Source organism: Furipterus horrens, unplaced genomic scaffold, assembly GCF_987537825.1.
Source record: "Furipterus horrens unplaced genomic scaffold, mFurHor1.1.pri manual_scaffold_31, whole genome shotgun sequence".
In the NCBI taxonomy this organism is placed as follows: Eukaryota; Metazoa; Chordata; class Mammalia; order Chiroptera; family Furipteridae; genus Furipterus; species Furipterus horrens.
The window spans coordinates 962,500-980,636 of NW_028327201.1; the positions used below are offsets into that span (position 1 = coordinate 962,500).

The 18,137-nt window shown below is 41.1% G+C and overlaps 1 protein-coding gene across 1 annotated transcript in view; it reads right to left on the reverse strand.

The window, feature by feature from the left end:
* LOC149990063 (A-kinase anchor protein 4-like) overlaps positions 1-10,384 on the reverse strand; it is a 41,097-nt gene extending 30,713 nt beyond the window's left edge. Inside the window, exon 1 of the mRNA XM_090265684.1 lies at positions 10,252-10,384. Within this exon, the coding sequence (XP_090121810.1) occupies positions 10,252-10,384 (133 nt within the window). The remainder of the gene's footprint in view (positions 1-10,251) is intronic.
* Between the last annotated feature and the right edge of the window lie 7,753 nt (positions 10,385-18,137).

An 18,137-nucleotide genomic window follows, 5' to 3' on the forward strand; every position in this document is an offset into this window, starting at 1 on the left:
GCATGGCTCTGGCATAAAAAAAGCACATGCCTGTATCAGTGCAACAGAACAGAGAGCCCAGAAATAAATCCACACCTTTACACTCAATTAATATGTGACAGAGGAAGCAAGCACACACACAATGGACTAAAGAATGCTTACTCACCAAATGGTCTTGGGAAAGTTGGACAGATACATGCAGCAAAATGAAACTAGGCCACATTCTTACACCACACACAAAAATAAATTCAAAATGGATTAAAGATTTAAATATTAGACCTAAAACCATAAAAGTCATAGAAGAAAACCTAGGCAATAAAATATCAGGCATGGCTTGTAGCAATATTTTATTGGATATATCTCCCCAGGCCAGGGAAACAAAAGAAAACATAAACAAATGGGACTACATCAAACTAAAAAAGCTATTGCACAGCAAAGGAAAACATCCACAAAATAAAAAGACAACCCACAGAATGGAAGAACATACCCACCAATACATCTGATAAGAGGTTAATATCCAAAATTCATTAAGAATTTACAAAACTCAACACCAAAAACCCAAGTAACCCACTTAAAAAGTGGGCAAAGGAGCTGAATAGACAGTTCTCCAAAGAAGGCATACAGATAGCCAATAGACATATGAAAAGGTGCTCAATGTCACTGATCATCAGAGAAATGCAAATGAGGACCACAATATGATATAACCTCACACCTGTCAGAGGGGTTATCATCGATAAGTCAAAAAGCAATAAGTGCTGGTGAGGATGTGGAGAAAAGGGAACCCTCCTGTACTGTTGGTAGGAATGCTGATTGGGATGCAGTATGGAGATACCTCAAAAAAATTAAAAATAGGTCTGCCTTTTGACCCAATGTTCCCACTTCTGGGGATATATCCGAAGGGACACAAAACACTAATTTGAACGGACATAAGCACCCCTGTGTTCATTGCAGCATTATGTACAATCACCAAGATACGGAAGCATCCCAAGTGTCCATCAGTAGATGAGTAGATAAAAGAAGTATGGGGCATTTCGTTTTAAATGCTGCTAAGTCGTAAAAAAGAAGAGCAAGCAGGTTTTTACCCTTTGTAACAGTATAGACAGACCTGGAGAACATTATGCTAAGTGAAATAAGCCAGTCAGAGAAAGACGAATAAAAAGGACTTAAGGAAAAAACGCAAAGACCTTTCAAACTCATGGAGAATGGATAATATGCTATTAAATAATGAATGAGTTAACAATGACATCAAAGAATAAATCGAGAAGTTTCTGGAAAAAAATGGAAAGGAACACACAACAACCAAAAACCTATGGGATACAGCGAAAGCAGGCCTGAGAGGAAAGTTCTTAGCAACACAGGCCTACCTAAAAAGGATAGAAGAATCTCAAATAAAACATCTAACCCTACAGCTACAAGAACTAGAGGAACAACAACAAACAAAGCCCAGAGCGAGTAGAAGGAAGGAAATCATCAAGATGAGAGCAGAATTAAATGACATAGAGACTAACCAAACAATTCAAAAGAGCAACAAGAGTAGGAGCTGCAGCTGGTTCTTTGAAAAGATAAAGAACACCGACAAGCCTTTAACCAGGATCATCAAGAAAAAAGGAGAGAGGACCCAAATAAATAAAATCAAAAGTGAAAGAGGAGAAATCACAACCGATACCACAGAAATACAAAGGATTGTAAGAAATTACTACGAACAACTGTATCACAAGAAATTTGGCAACCTAGATGAAATGGACAGATTTCTGGAAACATATAACCTTCCAAAACTGAATCAAGAAGAAGCAGAAAGCCTGAATGGACCGATAACAAGTATTGAAAATAGAAACAGTAATCAGAAAACTCCCAGCACTCAAGAGCCGTGGACCGGATGGCTTCACAGGCGAATTTTATAAAACATTTAGGGAAGAACTATAGCCTATCCTTCTCAAACTACTCCAAAAAATTCAAGAAGAGGGGAGACTTCCAAACTCTTTCTATGAGGCCAGTATTTCCCTAATTCCAAAACCAGGTCAAGACACCACAAAGAAAGAAAACTACAGGTCAATATCGTTGATGAACAGAGATCCTAAAATCCTCAACAAAATATTGGCAAACTGGATGCAGCAACACATTAGAAGGATCATACACCACGATCAAGTGGGATTCCTTCCAGGGCTGCAAGGATGATTTAATGGATGATAGCAAATACTATATATATTATATGCTATCACCTAATACAGGAAACTAATGAACAACACAAACAAACGAGCACCTGAACCGGAGGCATGTAAGCAAGGAGCAGGTTCACAGTGACAAGAGGGGAGCAGGGAGGGAGAGAAGTGGGGTAAGAAGGGGAATGGTCTAGTCAAAGAGCATGTATAAATGACCATTGACATGGATAATGGGGTGGGGATTGACTATGGTAAAAGGGGTGGGCAGGGTGGGGGGAAGCAATTGTGAATTAAGTGGGACAGCTATAACACATAAACAAACAAACAAAAAACTTTAGAGGGATAAAAAAATAAAAGCTAAATAAATAAATAAATAAATAAGCCAGCAAACCTCCCCTGCATCTCAAAAAATCTCTTCACATTAAAAAAAAAAAAAAAAAAAAAAAAGGAATTGTAATACCTAAGCCAATGTTGGGAGGGGAAAAAAATGGAAAAAGTGGGAGGAATCAAGATCTATCTAATCGAAGAAGGTTATGATGGAAGACGGGCAGAGACATGGATTAAGGGACCAGACAGAAAATGCAAAAACTGACCCATATAACTCCTCTGAACTGGTTTGGACAAGGGAGAAAAAGGAATTCAGTAAAATAGTCTTTCAACAAATGATGCTACAGCTATCGCACAGCCATGGGAAAAAAAATAAACTTCAACCTAAGTCTAACACTTTATTCAAAAACTAACTCAAAATGGATCATGGACTTCGATGTAAAATATAAAACTGTAAACGTTTCAGAAAAAAATAGCACAGTGGAACATGTTTAGGAACTGAGGCTAGGCAAAACGTTCTTGGTTTCACACCTAAAACACAATTCATTAAAGAGAAAATCAATAATCTGGAACTTAGCAAACTGAAAACATTTTGCTCTGTGAAAGACTGCTAAGCAGATGAAAAGAAAAGTTTCACCGTAGAAAAAATATTTTCGAACTCCGTATCTGAGAAATGACTAGGAGCTAGAGTACACAAAGTACTCTGAAAATTCAACAGTAAAAAGGCAAACAATCCAACTGGAGCATGGCCAAAAGGCATGAAGAGATATTTCCCCAAATAAGATGGCAAAAAAGCACATCAAAAGATGTTTGGCATTATTAGCCGTTAAGAAAATGTAAAGTAAAACCACAATGTGCTATCACTATATCCTATCAGAATGGCCAAACTAAAACACTGTGACAACACGAACCCCGAGAAACTGGATTATTGCTGGTGGAAATATAATGATAAAACCACCTCGGAAAAGTCTGGCCGTTTTTAAAAATTAATTAATTTATTCTTATTGTATTTCTTTCCATTACCATTGAGTCCCCTTGTAGCCCCCTCCTCCGTAATCACCACACTGTTGTCCATGTCCATGAGTCCCTTTCCCTCTTTGTTCAATTCCTCCCCACTACCCTCTCCTCACCACTTAGCTGTCATCCTGCTCTCTATCTATGAGTCTGTCTCTATTTTGCTTGTTAGTTCCGTTTCTTCATTAGATTCCATGTATGAGTGAAATCATATGGTATTCATCTTTCTCTGACTGGCTTCTTTCACTTAGCATAATGTTCTCCAGGTCTATCTATACTGTCACAAAGGATAAAACTTGCTTTCTCTTCCTTTTTTACGGCTTAACCGTATTCCATTGTGTAAATGTCCCATAGTTCTTTTACCTACTCATCTACTGATGGGCACCTGGGCTGCTTCCGCATCTTGGTGATTGTAAATAATGCTGCAATAAATGTAGGGGTGCTTATGTCCTTTCGAATTAGTGCTTTGAGTCCCTTTGGATATGTTCCCAGGAGTGGGATTACAAAGGCAGATCTATTTTTAATATTTTGAGGTATCTCCATACTGTATTCCACAGTGGCTGTGCCAATCTGCATTCCCACTAACAGTGCAAATGAGTCCCCCTTTCTCAAATGATAGCCATTCTGATAGGTGTGAAGTGATATTTCATTGTGGTTGATCTATCATTTTTAATAATTCCAATATTCAGACTTTTTCAGAAATATGTTCTAACATTTTTACCTCTGTTAAAAGCCATATCTTCCTGCCTCTTTGTATGCTTTATACTTTTTTGTTGATAACTGGACATTTTGAGTATTATAATGAGCTAACTCTGAAAGTCAGATTCTTGCCCTCCTTAGAGATAGCTTTTTTTTTTTTTTTTTTTTTTTTTTTTTTTTTTTTTTTGTATTTTGGGAGTTGTAGTCATCCATTGTTTGAAGTGACTTTTCCAAATTAATTTTGCAAAATCTGTATTCCTTGTTGTCTGTGGTTACTAACGTTTCTGTTCTATTATCTCTGTCATCAGCTTGTGAGCTGACAGAGATGTCCTGACACGAATGGATTTTTTTTTAAAATGTGTGTGAGATGTATTTATTTTTATATCATCTGATAGATGTTGCCATGGAAGCCGCTGAAGCCAGAGGGGGGTGGAACAAAGGGAACAGTCTTCACTGGTCACTCAGGGAACCACCAGACCAGCCAAAATACATAGCCCTAACATTTTCTAAGGCCTCACCATTTCCCTGGCACCAGCCAACTGTTCTAGGAAGGTAGAAAGCAGCAGGGTTGAGGTAGAGAATGGTAGCTGGTTCACACTCACAGCGCTATTACCAAAGTTAGTTCAGCTGCCCTTCATCAAGCACTCCCTAGTTATTGGGTCTGATCGGGTTCCAGAGTTCTGAAATAGTTAACTCTGATTGCTTTTGCCAGCTTAATGGTTGTTTCAGTGGAGTGACTGACTCCTGGAGCTTACTATTGTGATAGTTTCTGAGACATCTCTGGTAGTTGTAGATACTATAAGTACCAAATACATTTATATATTTGGCAGTATACTGACGGCATCACTTCACCTGTTCAAGTAAAGCTTAGAGACCTTATTTCTACTTGTAATCCTTTACTTTTACCCATTTATAACATAATTATCTGAAGTATCTTTTATACTTACATTTAGGACCTCTTCAGACAATGATAAAATTGTGGTATACCATCAAACATAATTTATAAAACTCAAGAGGAAAAGGAAAGCCTATTGTGTTTACCTCTATATTTTGGTCTGTTGCATTTTTTTCCGTTGTGACCCAAGGTTCCCTTTGTCAATATTTCTCTCTTTCTTCAGAATTTTCTTTCGCCATTCTTGCAGGATGAGTCTACTGACAACAATTTTTCTTTCTTTTCCTTTATTTCAAAATGTATTGATGTCCAATTCACTCTTGAAGGATATTTTACTGCATATACAAATCTGGTTTACAGTTTTTTCCCAACTCTTGAATAACGTTATGCCACTTCTTTCTGGCCTCCATGACTTCTGATGGTTTTCAAGATTTCCTTTTTTATTTTTATTTTTGTCTTTAGTGTTCAGAGGTCTGCGTATGTTGTATCTTGGTATTGATTTCTTTGGATTTATCCCTTTTAGAATTCAACTCAGCTTCTGAAATCTATAGGTTTATACATTTTACGGCACTTTGGAGGCTTTCATTGTATGGCTACTTTTCCAGCATGTCCTCTTTCTCCTCTCCTTTCTGGGATTCCAATGATATCAATGTTTGACCGTGAGTTATATTCCTCCAAATCCCCAAGGCTCTCTTAATTTTCTTTAAGTCTATTTTCTCTCTGTTTTTCAGATGAGGAAATTTCTATTGCTTTATTTTCAAGGTCACCGATTATTTCCTCTATCACTCTTTTTTGCTGCTGTGGACACTATCCATTGTGCTTTTTAAAGTTTCAGCATTGTACTTTTCAGTTCTAAATTATCCTTTTGTTTGTATTTCATATCTTATGCTTCTTTGCTTAAAACTTTTATTTCTTTGCTGAGAGTTTCTATTGGTTTCATGTACAACAATTGCTTATTGGCGTATTTTTGTGATGTCTTCTTTCAAGCCTTTGTCAGATCGTTTTAATGACGTTACTGACAACACAGATAAATGGTTGGCTTTGTTAGCACTGGGTGCTGATGAAAGCCACTGACTCTCCATCAGGCCTCCTTTGACTACCACAGAAGAGAAGGAAAAAGCCATCTTGTTACTGCCAGATGGGCCTTGAACTCGTGGCTCTTCACGTGGTCTCCACTCACACGTGTGTTTAAGGGAGGCCTCATTATCAGCTAACAGAGATCAAGCTCTGATTCTACTCAGCTTTCTCTGACACCACTCCAGTTTTGGGAGGTTGGGTGTGGAACCCCTATTAAATATTTGTGTAGGTGGAAACCTAGTCTTCTCTCACTCAGCCTTTTCTTGCATGGGTGGGGATGAGGCCATAGATTTTCCCTGTGGTGGTTGGCTGTGGTAAAGTGGTTATTGTATAAAAGTTTCTGTCCTGCCAGGCTAGTTTTCTGTCCACACCTCTCTTGGGGCTTTTGTGACTGTTGTTCATATCTGTTGGTGTTTTCAGTTTGCTGGCCTCTTCAGCTAAGTTTGTGATATGTGAAGCAAAAAGAAAGACGAGGAAATTCATCATTTTGTCATTTATTTTTGCATTCTGAGGCCTTTCGGTAGTCTGCCTTCTCTCCACATTTCAGAATCTTCTGTTGTTTGATAAATATATATTATTTCCAGAGTTTTTAGTTATAGTTAGCAGAAAGAATATGGAAAAGTATGCTTGGTTCGTCCTCTAAGAGGCAGAAGTCAGGATATGATTTTTACTGTGAAGTGGAAAGGAGAACAACTATAGCGTGGGTCACAACGTATTTATGGAAATTCTGGTCAGGGAAAATAAGTACAATTTCTTTCTCTTGAATACTTGATTTTCAGAGAGCAGCAAAGAATCCACTCCTAACTTGGCTCTTAGAGGTACAGTTAAAACTGAAACGACCTATGTGGTAGAAGAGCCATTGAAGACATTGACTAGAGGTTCAGACCAGAGCATGTTCATTGTAAGAGACATCAAAGGGACCTTGAATGAAGCCCCAGGCTTCTTGCCCTTCTGCCGGTGGCTTTGGCATTATCTTCATCAGCAGGTGATGCTTGAGGTAGTGGAAAGACAAGAACTAAAGCAGCAAGAAGTAGTGAAGATACAAGTCAAAGATTCCTTGTGATAACAATTCTTGTTAGCTCCTTTGATTGTCTTGTCTTCATATTCACCCAGGAACGCAGAAGGAGCTGATAGTACTACTGCTCTGATTCCCTGAAGAAGATAACCCTAGCGGTAGGTAGGGGGAACATGGTGCCAAGATTCAAAGGGACAGCATTTCCTTCTTATTTTTCCAGAGAAGAATGTGCATTTGGGTTCAAAAACCCCAACTTTACACTCACCAAAGAGACGGTATTACTGCCTAATTGTACGTAGACCCTCAGAAGCACGTTGATGGCCCATTTCACCGAGGAGGGTGTTACAGCCACCCACATTCTCAGGTAGTTGAGATGATGTAGCTAAGACCATGTGGAACTCGGCGGTGCCTTAGTGGTAGAAATGTCAATATCTTCTATCATCTCAGCTTCAATGGAGGGTTTGTGAAGGAAATGACATAGAAATAAGACTTCTCCTTGGGGAATCACCTCATCCTTGACTAATGAAGCAAAAATGACTCCAATTTATTTCTCAGGTTTTATAGGAAATCCTCCACTTTGACTGCTTTCTCTTAAGCCTAATGTCTACTATGAGGTCCACTTCTTAGCCAGTTTCTCTAAGTCCCACGAATAGAAAGAGAAGGAGAGAAGCTCAGTCTGTGTCTCTTAGATCAGGATATAAAACCCTAAAACCATCCACATACCTAAGAGACAATGCAAAGAAACAAAACTCTGAGTCGATCTGCTTCTTATCCAAGAAATTAACTGTTCAATTCACACTCAGATAATAAGAAAAGTGATGTCCGTGAAATGCTCCTTCAAGGTGTATAAGTACAATGCACCTAGCTATGGCCACAACTTATACCAATTGTCTCAGCCAAAATAATTCCTGTGATATATCTGAGATTATTCCGAGGTACAACCTTCTCTTCAACAAACCCTAACATGATTTTTCCTAGCATAGATTTAAATTGGTTTCAATATGTATTACTAGAAATTTGAATTATTTTATTTTTAGAACCAAAGCGCATGCAGAAACTATTTATTTCCTCGACTGCCTTCCATTTATGTGTCATAGCTGGCCCTTTGTCTTCTGGGCCTTCAAAGCAGTCTGACTTTCTCATGTATTGCCCACCTGTGAAGTTCCCTGGTTCTGCCGTAGACAAGAGAGTTTCCCATCATGATCTCTGAAGTATTGCTATAAAACTTGGAATAGGGAGAGAGTTCCACCTGCAATGCAAGGAGCCTGAGTACTATGACCCGAATGTTTGTGTGTTCCTAAGTTACATATGTTGAAATCCTAATGCCCAGTGTTACAGCATTAGAAGGTGGGCTTTAGAGAGACAGTTAGGTCATGAGAATGGTGCCCTCACAAATAGGATTAATGCTCTTATAAAAGGGACCCCAGCAAGCTCCCTAGCTCTTGCACCATGTGAGGACACAGAGAGAAGGCTAGAAACCAGGAAGATGACCCTCAGCTAACCATGCTGGCTCCCTGGTCTTGGACTTCTAGCCTCCAGAACACTGTGAGAATTTAATTTCTGTTGTTTACATGCCACCAGTTCTGTGGTATTTTGTTACAGAAGACTGCACAGATTAAGACAGGGTGTTTCTGGAATATGTGTTTATTGGCTGCCTGTGTCACTGGCGAAGGGCTTCTTGCCCCACCCCCTCAAGGTAGAAATCAAGAGAGGAAGCAAAACAGATTCAAAGAAGAGGGAGAGGAGCTAGGGAGGGAGCTTTGTTCATCAAGGGAGCACACAGTAATGTCGACTGTGGCTCTCAAACTGCTGCCAGGGCCTGGCTTATGTAGGGCTGGGTTCTTCACATAGGTAGGTGCAGAGAAGGTGTCTTTGCGTTCCAGGTTCCCACCATGAGCTCACATCAACTGATGCAGGCACATAGCAGAGCTCTTTGGGGAGTGCCTGAAAAGAAACTTGAAACCTATCTAGGCAAGGCTTTAAAAAGAACTGAAGAGCATTCCCATCCATTGGTGAGGAGAAGCTCAGATTGTATCTCTTAGATCAGGATATAAAATTCTAAAACCATCCACATACCCAAATGTGGCTCCTGCAGTATCCCTCTTCCTTATCCTCTCTTCAGGAGACACTGTCACAGTGAGGACACCTGCATCAGGGCTCTGCTTCCCCTCTTACTCACCAAAGCGCTCAACCTTACAGAGCAGGTTCTTTCCTGCTACTAGCCCTGAGCTCCCAGTCCCACAGAAGAAAAGAAAAATCATTCCCACTGCTGTCATATGACTCTGGCCCTACAAATTAGCAATACTTCAACACTCTGCTCTTCTATGGGAGCAATATTTTTATTTTATTATTGCTCCTTTTGATTTTAAGAAAACAAAGGTTAATATTTTTATTTTACAGATAAAAAAGAAGTGAAGACAAGAGCACGGGATTACACTTTACCAACATTAGCTTCCCCCAAAGAAAAAAGACAGCAAATCTATAGAACCCAGGTCTTTTGGCTTCCTAATCGTGTAATTCTTTTACAAATCCCCGATCTTTCACCCACACACACTGTTGGAAACTCCAAAACGTCTGGGATATTTCCCAGGTTTTCTGAACTTGCAGAAGCGGTGGGTATGGTTTTTGCAACAAGGGTCTGACATCATCCATGGGTCCACAGTGGAACTGGACTTTGTCTTCCCCTGGAGGAGAGGGAGGGAGTTGGCCTGTCTGAGACTGCAGCATCCTGGAATATCTGAGGGTATACCCAGCTTGCTGTGGATCCATTGTGCTCATAGCTTAAGTAATTATTCATTCTGATGTGTCTGCAATAGGTCCCAATTTGTGCCATTGTCTTAGGGAAATTATTAGTAGAGCCCCCTTTCACTTTATAAGGTTTTGGTGGAAGATTTCTAAGCCTACGTATAGTCAACGAGGGCTTGGCCTAATGCTTTCTCTTCGGCTAAATGTGATGTGAAAGAGTTCTGTCATTCCTCTTCCTGTCTACAGGGCAGTGCTTGCGACTCTCTCCCCTTGATACCAAAGGACCCAGACTTGTTCACACTGAGCAGGAGACAAACAAATTCTTCCCTGACATCAGAGCTCACCAGCTTTGTCTCTGCAGTCGCTGAAGTCAGCACTCTGGGTCCCACCTCGCTGCCAGCTTGTTTCTGCCAAACCATGCTCCATGCCCTGCGTTATGGAGCTTTCCCCATCGTGACCTCTCCAACTGGACTGCATGGCCCCATGTGTCCACCAACGGCATGGCCTTCAGCATTTAGTCAGTATCTCTAAGCCTCAATTGTCTGAGCTGTGAAATGGGGAGAATAATGCCTAAATATTGGGGTTCTTATGAAAGCATATGAGGTACTTCCTGTGACAGGGCATTGCAAGTTCAAAGTTCCATATTGTCTTGATTGAAATTTCGCGGTTAGTGTCTCCAAGGGTCTCTCCTAGCCATAACCCTAGATATGTGTCCCACTTGGACCAAAACTAATCACCCTGGTGATGAATGATGTTCCAACCTACCAGGCATAGTCAAGTTCTCAGCCTTCTGTGTCCAAAGTGGGGCCATTACATTTCCACCAGTAGGAGGATTAAGCTCTTTCTCAGTCTCCCAAACTAGTCATGGCTGGAAGCAGAATAAAGAGTATTTTTACCAGTTCTTCACCCAGGGGCTTGGGAATAAGGGCATTTTGCTTTTGCTTCAAAAGTAAACCAGAACCTAGAATCTGAGAAGGTGGCTCTCATTTTGCTCCCAAGCCCCATCCCCCACTGCCCAGTACTACAAACCCTGCCTTGTTCTCCCCAGCCCTCTTCTAAGCAGAAGGGCTCTGAATTCCAGACTGATGGCTGGGGCTTTACTCCACAGGGCCTCGTGATGACAACTGCATGGGATTCTAAATCTAAACCTCTCTCTGTGTTAGAGCACTTGTTGCTACTAGGCCTTGGGCCCACCTTCCTTGAATCCCCACCTGGCCCAACACTGCCATGTACATGTAAACATCCTTCGTGGCGAGCCAGATGGAGTTATGTACCCACACTGACAGATGAGTGGATTCTGTTAGTTTCAGTCCCACCTGGGTGGGAGCGCATAAGTACAATATTTTACCAGGTCCCCTACTCAGTGACCGGTACTGAGGAATCCTGAGACGAGACTCAACAAAGGAGGAACCAGAGCACCTTCCTTACTTAGTGTTAAACAGAGTCTTGGCATTTCCATCTGTGTACACATGACCTCAGCTGCCCTGATGTGCCCTAGCCCTGCTCTGACTTCTAAGACAGTCTTCCCTTTTCTTTAGTGAGGGGTTGAGAAGAAGAGGTTGCCTGTGGACAGAGGTGCTAACCTGAACTTGGTTACATTGGATCTATGACCTTACACTCTCTCTGTGCTCCATACCTTTAAAGCCACACATTTAATCTCAGAGAGGCTGTTAGAATCATTGTTCATCCATGCAGGAAAACAATTCATGGAAAATGAAATTAGACAGAAAATAATAGAGGAGCTTATGTCAGACAAAATGGAGTGACACCTCTGATAACATGCCTGCATGTTATCCTTTTCTCAAAGGTGGCCAATTACCCAAAAAAAGCAAAGCTTACCTCAGAGAAAACTGACCACTTCTTAGAAAATAACTTCACACTACAATAAACAGAAAAGGGAGACTAGTACATTCATTTCATCATCAAGTTCTTAACCTAGGTTTTAACATATTAAAAAGTCAATCTCAGCAATGATCAAAACTCACTTTTTTGTTGTTTGTTTAGCAAAATAGAAAAAGGTCAGGAGGGCAGAGAGATCTTGCTATTTGAGGAAGACATCCTCAGATATTTAATGTCAATGCATTGCTCAGCCACAAACTTCTGAAGAGCAGATGTAGCCAACTTGGTTATATCTGAGGAAGCACAGAACATTAGCAGGAAAGAAGATCAGCTAGTGGGGGAAGGAAGTGATTGTTAAACAGAAGCACAGCATACTTATATACAGTGCATTTTTAGATAGAAGCAGCTCATTCCTCCATGAGATTCTCTGGCTTCTGCATTAGCATTCAATGTGACATCATGGCAGCACATCTGGCTTTTGGGAATTACTAGGAGACAAGAGGAGGTTTTTGTTTCTCAAAACCTGTGCGGTTTCTCCTTTCTCTCTGGGCATTGGTGGCCAGACCACTAGAGCCATATATGATTGCAAAACACTTTAATCTTAAGGGGCATGGTTGGAGAAATATATAAACCCCTCATTCTCTGAAACATAAAAAGTTTTATTTCCTACACGGAGCCCTCAGTACTTTACTACTAAGTAGGGACTTCAGGAGACAGGGCAGCAGTGACTGAGGTTACCTGTCTGTAGGTAACAAAAGCAGCATCCTGTGTGCTGTGGTTTAAGGAGTTGGGAAAGTGTTCTGTTCTAAATATTCCCTTTCTATGCTAACTCCTTGTATGATCTTTTGTCATCAAAGTGCCAGAAATTGAACAATTTTCTCTACACAGGTGTCTGCTACACTGAGAAGGGCATAACCCCCAAGGCAGATTAAGGCTTTCATATTCTATTATGAATAAGACTTCTAAATGCATTCCTATGTAAGTCATAGGAAAGCAGGAAGTGTTATCTTGCTAAAATGGACGAGAGAGCAGATCCATTCTAGTTTGCAGAGAAGGAGAGGCGAGGTAGAAAACCTAGGAGACCACCCAAAGGTGAAGTAAGAGCTCCCAGGCATTCATGGAAACATGGAAAGAGCGTACATGAAATCACCGAGGGGAACAGAAACATCAAAAGAGGAACAAGCAGGGCCCCAGAGACTGTAAAGGGGACCACAATTTTCTCTATATTCTGTGATCTTGAAGCTCTTCCTTTCTCTCTATTCACGGATTATTATTGGTCAACTTTATTTTCTTGTTCCCACAGCCTAAAGAAATATACAGCAGGTCCTTGAATGCTATTTTGTTCAACAGCGTTTCATTATAATGTTGATGAGATGCTGCAGAAAGTCACTCTTATTTATATCAATTATCTTGGGGTAAAATCGCTTTCATTACATGTCATTTCACTTAAAGTCACAAAACACATTGACAAGTTAAGTGAGGACATGTGCATCTCATTAGTGCCCCCACTCTATTCTCAAACCCTACCTAGGTAGCCAATCCTCCATCAACCGTGACAAAGCAGCCCAGATTCACTGAAACGTCGTTTATCTTCTGTGTGGTCTACCTTCTGTGTACTCACCACCTTCCCATGGGGAGTCATATACGTTATTAAGTATTTAACAAGAAAAAAAAGGGATAAACAATAATAACTATTACCACCTTCCCATTAGGAGTTATATACCTTATTATGTATTATGCATTTAATGGAAATAAGCAAGGCAAACCTTAACTATGATTTAATTATTGTACTTTGCTTAGAGTACAACATATATCAAAAATGGTTTCCTTGGGTAAAACATGAATGAAATAAGATGAGAATCAGCTAATGGAAAGGTTGGAAACCACTAACCTAGAAGCTCCTAGTGATTTTTAAACTTAATATTTTTTATGCATAAAAAGACCTGAGCCCTGGCCAGTGTGGTTCCATTGGTTAGAGTGTCCTCCCTTAACCAAAAGGTTGCGAGTTTGATTTCCAGTCAGGGCATGCTCCTGGGTTGCAGTTACATACCTGTTGATCCAGCCCCATCAGGCACATGTGATCCCTGGTAGGGGCACATGTGCAGGAGGTAACAAGTAGATGCTTCTCTCTCGTGGACGTTTCTCTCTCTCACTTCCTCTCTCTCTAAAAGCAATGAAAAAAATATCTTCAGGTGAGGATACAAAAAATACATCAGAATTTATCTTCTAGCCTGAAGTAACAAAACACACAGATTCTAGACAGAAAATGAAGGACAATGATCCTTGAGAAATAGAAAACAACAATTAGAAGCAGCTAGTCAAGGAACTAGTATAAATGACCCATGGACATGAACAGCAGGGCAGGGAATGACTGTAGGGGCGTGGGAAGGACAGGGGAGTGCGATGGGGGGAAATGGGACAACTGTAATAGAACAACGATTTCAAAAAGCTAAAGAAAACAAAGAAAGACAGAAAACAGGTGAGCCACCTTACTGTCGAGATTTTTAAGGTTGTAATACAGGGAGAGGAAACCCAGGTGGGAACCAGAGGGCCCCTTGAGTTGAAGGGTACAAGGCAGCTAGAATTCATAAGACCAAGAACTGGCAAGGAGAGAACTGCAAAAAGAGAAAACCCTGAAGACCCGCAGAAGAACCCCCTTGAGCAGTCAGCAAAGTACTGACCACTATATTCATGTGAAGACACTACCCAAAACCAGAGATGGGGAAAACACTTGAAAAGATTGGAGGAAGTAGTACCCAATCCACATACAGGGCCAGAACAATGTTTACACCAGCTAGACTGACTGAAAAAACAAACAAACAAACAAAAAAAACCCTTAAACTACACCATCTTCAAGATCAAGATTATCAACAAATATATATATATATATATATATGTATATATGTATATATATATATATATATATATGACTCAAAATACACTATAAACTAACTAGACTCAAGAAAAACCGGTACACATGACCCAACAATAGCAGAGTATATATTCTTCTCAAGTGCACACGGAACATTGCCCAGGATAAACCATATGTTAGGCCATAAGACAAACTTCAAGTTAGAGAAAATTAAATCATAAAAAATACATTCTCAGCCATAATGGAATTGTTAGAAGTCAATAAGAGAAGAGAATGTGAGATGTTCACAGATATTTGGAAATTAAACAACACTAAACAACTCACTATTGCAAAGAAATCACAAGGAAAAATTAAAAAAAATACTTTAAGGAGAAGGAAAATGAGAACACAACATGCCAAAACTTATGGATGCTGCTAAAGCAGCACAAGGGAAATTACACTGTAAACACCTAGAATAAAAGAGAAGAAAAACCTTAAGTAGTTAACTCTACCTTCTACGTTAAGAAACTAAAAACAGCAAACTGAATCCAAAGTAAGCAGAAAGACTTAAAGGCCAAAGGCTAGAAAAAGATTTGAAAAGAGAGTGTATAGAAACAATACAAGAAATTAATAAGGAAGAGAGGGAAGATGGCGGAGAAGTGAGGGGAGGCTGCGCCCTCAGGCTCCCGAGACCCGTCTGTAGTTTGGACTAATTGCAGACAGAACATCTTGGTGAGCAGCTGGACACTGGCAGGAGTCGAGCCTTGGCACTGCTGGATTAGAGAAAAGCCATCTGGGAACAACCTGTTGCGTGAGGATAGTGGAAGAAAAAGGGACAAAACGGGATTCCTGATTGGGGTGGCTGCCTGAGCTGCGGCTGAAAGGACACAAAGGCTTTTTGGCGACCACAGGCTTACCCAGAGAGGAGTCAGGAGGAAAGCGGATCTCTGCCTGCTGGCAGAGTCGGGAATTGACCAGGCGGCATTGGCGCTGGAAGACGGGAGACAGTGCTGCTGAGCAAGTGAAATCGTCATTTTTCCTTGATATTTTTCTCTTGTGAACTGTGGAGAGTGGGGGGAAGTTTGGGGGTGATAGGACATTCTTGAGGAGCGCAGGTGGAGAAGTGCACTGGCTCACTCCCCACCCTCCCCTTGGGTCGCGGGCGCGCATAGGGAAGTGTCCTCATTCACTGGCCCAGGTGTGCAGGGCCGCGAGCCCAGGTGCCCCTCGGACACACCCCAACAGATATAAGATCAGTGCCCCAACGGGCGCAGAGAGGGCCCACTGGATACGCAGAAGACTGTGTGCAGTCGCGCCTGGCCAGCTCCAGTGGGCGCCAGGCCCAAGTGCCAGGCAGGAGCGCAAAGCATTTGCTCAGGCTCTGCTCGTGCCCGTCCAGGTGGGTGCGGGAACAGTGGGCGGCTGCAGCGCCACAACAGCAGGCAGCAGGGACTCACAGACACTCACTTCTACTGAGCACAAGTGTTCTGAGCCCCACCCTAAGAGGCAAGAGACCAACTCTCTGAGTACTGCACAGCAGACCTGAGGCTAGCTCCCGGGTCGCCTTGGGCTAGCACGGACGTGCATGCGCAAAAACATCCCGCTGACATCAATGAGGACCAATCGCTCACTTCCACTGTGCACGAGTGTCTGGGGCCCAGCACTGGCAGGCAAGAGACCAACTCCCGGAGCACAGTGCCGTAGGCCTGAGGCAAGCTCTCGGGCTGCCTTACCAGCTAACAGGCATGCCGGGAAGGACACCTTGGCTAGCTCCAACAGGCCCTTAAGGAACGCGCCATGCGGGGGCCCTCTGCTGCAAGGAACAGGAACCTCTGACCCATCTCAGTAGACCAGCTGTGGATACAGAAAAACAAGACAACACACAAAGGCTGAACTGACACCTCCACAAAAGGATTCAAGATAAAGTGGCTAGAGTGACTCTCAATCAACTAGCCAGAAGGAAGATCCTAACAAAAACCACCTGAAATATAACCAGAGAGCATAAACAAATGACATAAAGGGTACCACAAGAACATCAGGCTCAGGAGATCAAAGAGACTGAACCACTGAAACCCACAGATCTCCAATAAAGAATCTCACACCACAAAGGAGGGAAGTCAAAGCAGACCATCACCCAAAAAATAAAAAAAAACCCAGAAGAATCCAACATGGTAAGACGCAGAAACAACCTCGCAATGTAAAAAGGAAAGAGGAATCCCCAGAAAGAAAGGCAGGTGGAATAGACATAGCCCAAATGTCAGACATGGAATTCAAAACAATGATGGTGAAGAAGTTAAATATACTCGACAACCTCAAAAACAACTACGACAACCTCCAAGGAAGTTACCAACAGCTGCAAGAAAATTACAGGGAACTTGCAGAGAACTACACCAGCATAAAGAAAGACATAGAAACTATCAACAAGAACCAGGAAGAAATGAAGAATGCAATCTCTGAACTGAACAACACAGTAGAATCAGTCAAAAGCAGACTAAACGAGGCAGAGGATCGTATTAGTGAGTAAGAGGACAATGTAGGAAAAAATTCTCAGACGATACAGCAAAATGAAAAAAGATTTAAAAAGTATGAAGAAGAGATAAGGGAGTTGCAGGATAGCATAAGGAGGAGCAATATAAGAGTAATCGGAATCAAAGAGGAATCAGAAGAACAAGGAATAGATAAACTGATAGGAAAAATAGTGACAGAAAAATTTCCCAACCTGATGAGAGAAAGAGTTATGCAAGTCCAGAAAGCACAGAGAGTTCCAATAAAGAGGAACCCCCCAAAACCCACTCCAAGGCACATCATAGTTAAAATGGCAACATTCCAAGACAGAGAATCCTAAAATCAGCAAGAGAAAAACAGCAAATAACTTACAAGGGAGCTCCAATAAGGCTGTCGACCGATTTCTCAACAGAAACACTACAAGCCACAAGGGAATGGTCAAAAATATTTCAAGCAATGAAAAACAAAGGCCTACAACCAAGAATATTCGACCCGGCAAGGCTCTCACTCAAAATAGAAGGGGAAATAAGGAGTTTCTCAGACAAAGGAAGACTAAAAGAATACATCTCCACCAAACCAGCATTGCAAGAGTTGCTAAAGGGAATAGTCTAAGAAAAAGAAAGAGAAAAAAAAATTATATATATATATATACATAAAGAGTAGAGGAACAGAGGTACAAAGGGAAATGAATAAATACATGTTGAGAATAACCTTAAATGTAAATGGATTAAATGCTCCAATTAAAAGACATAGGGTAACAGAATGGATAAGAAAACAGGACCCACATATTTGCTTTCTACAAGAAACACACCTCAAAACAAAAGATTTACATAGACTGAAAGTAAAGGGATATAAAAAAGTATTCCAAGCAAACAGACCTGAAAAAAGAGCTGGGGTAGCAGTACTCATATCAGACAAAACGGATTTCAAAGCAAGGGCAATACAAAGAGACAAAGAAGGACATTTCATAATACTTAAAAAAACAGTCCATCAAGAAGATATAACACTGATAAACATATATGCACCCAACATAGG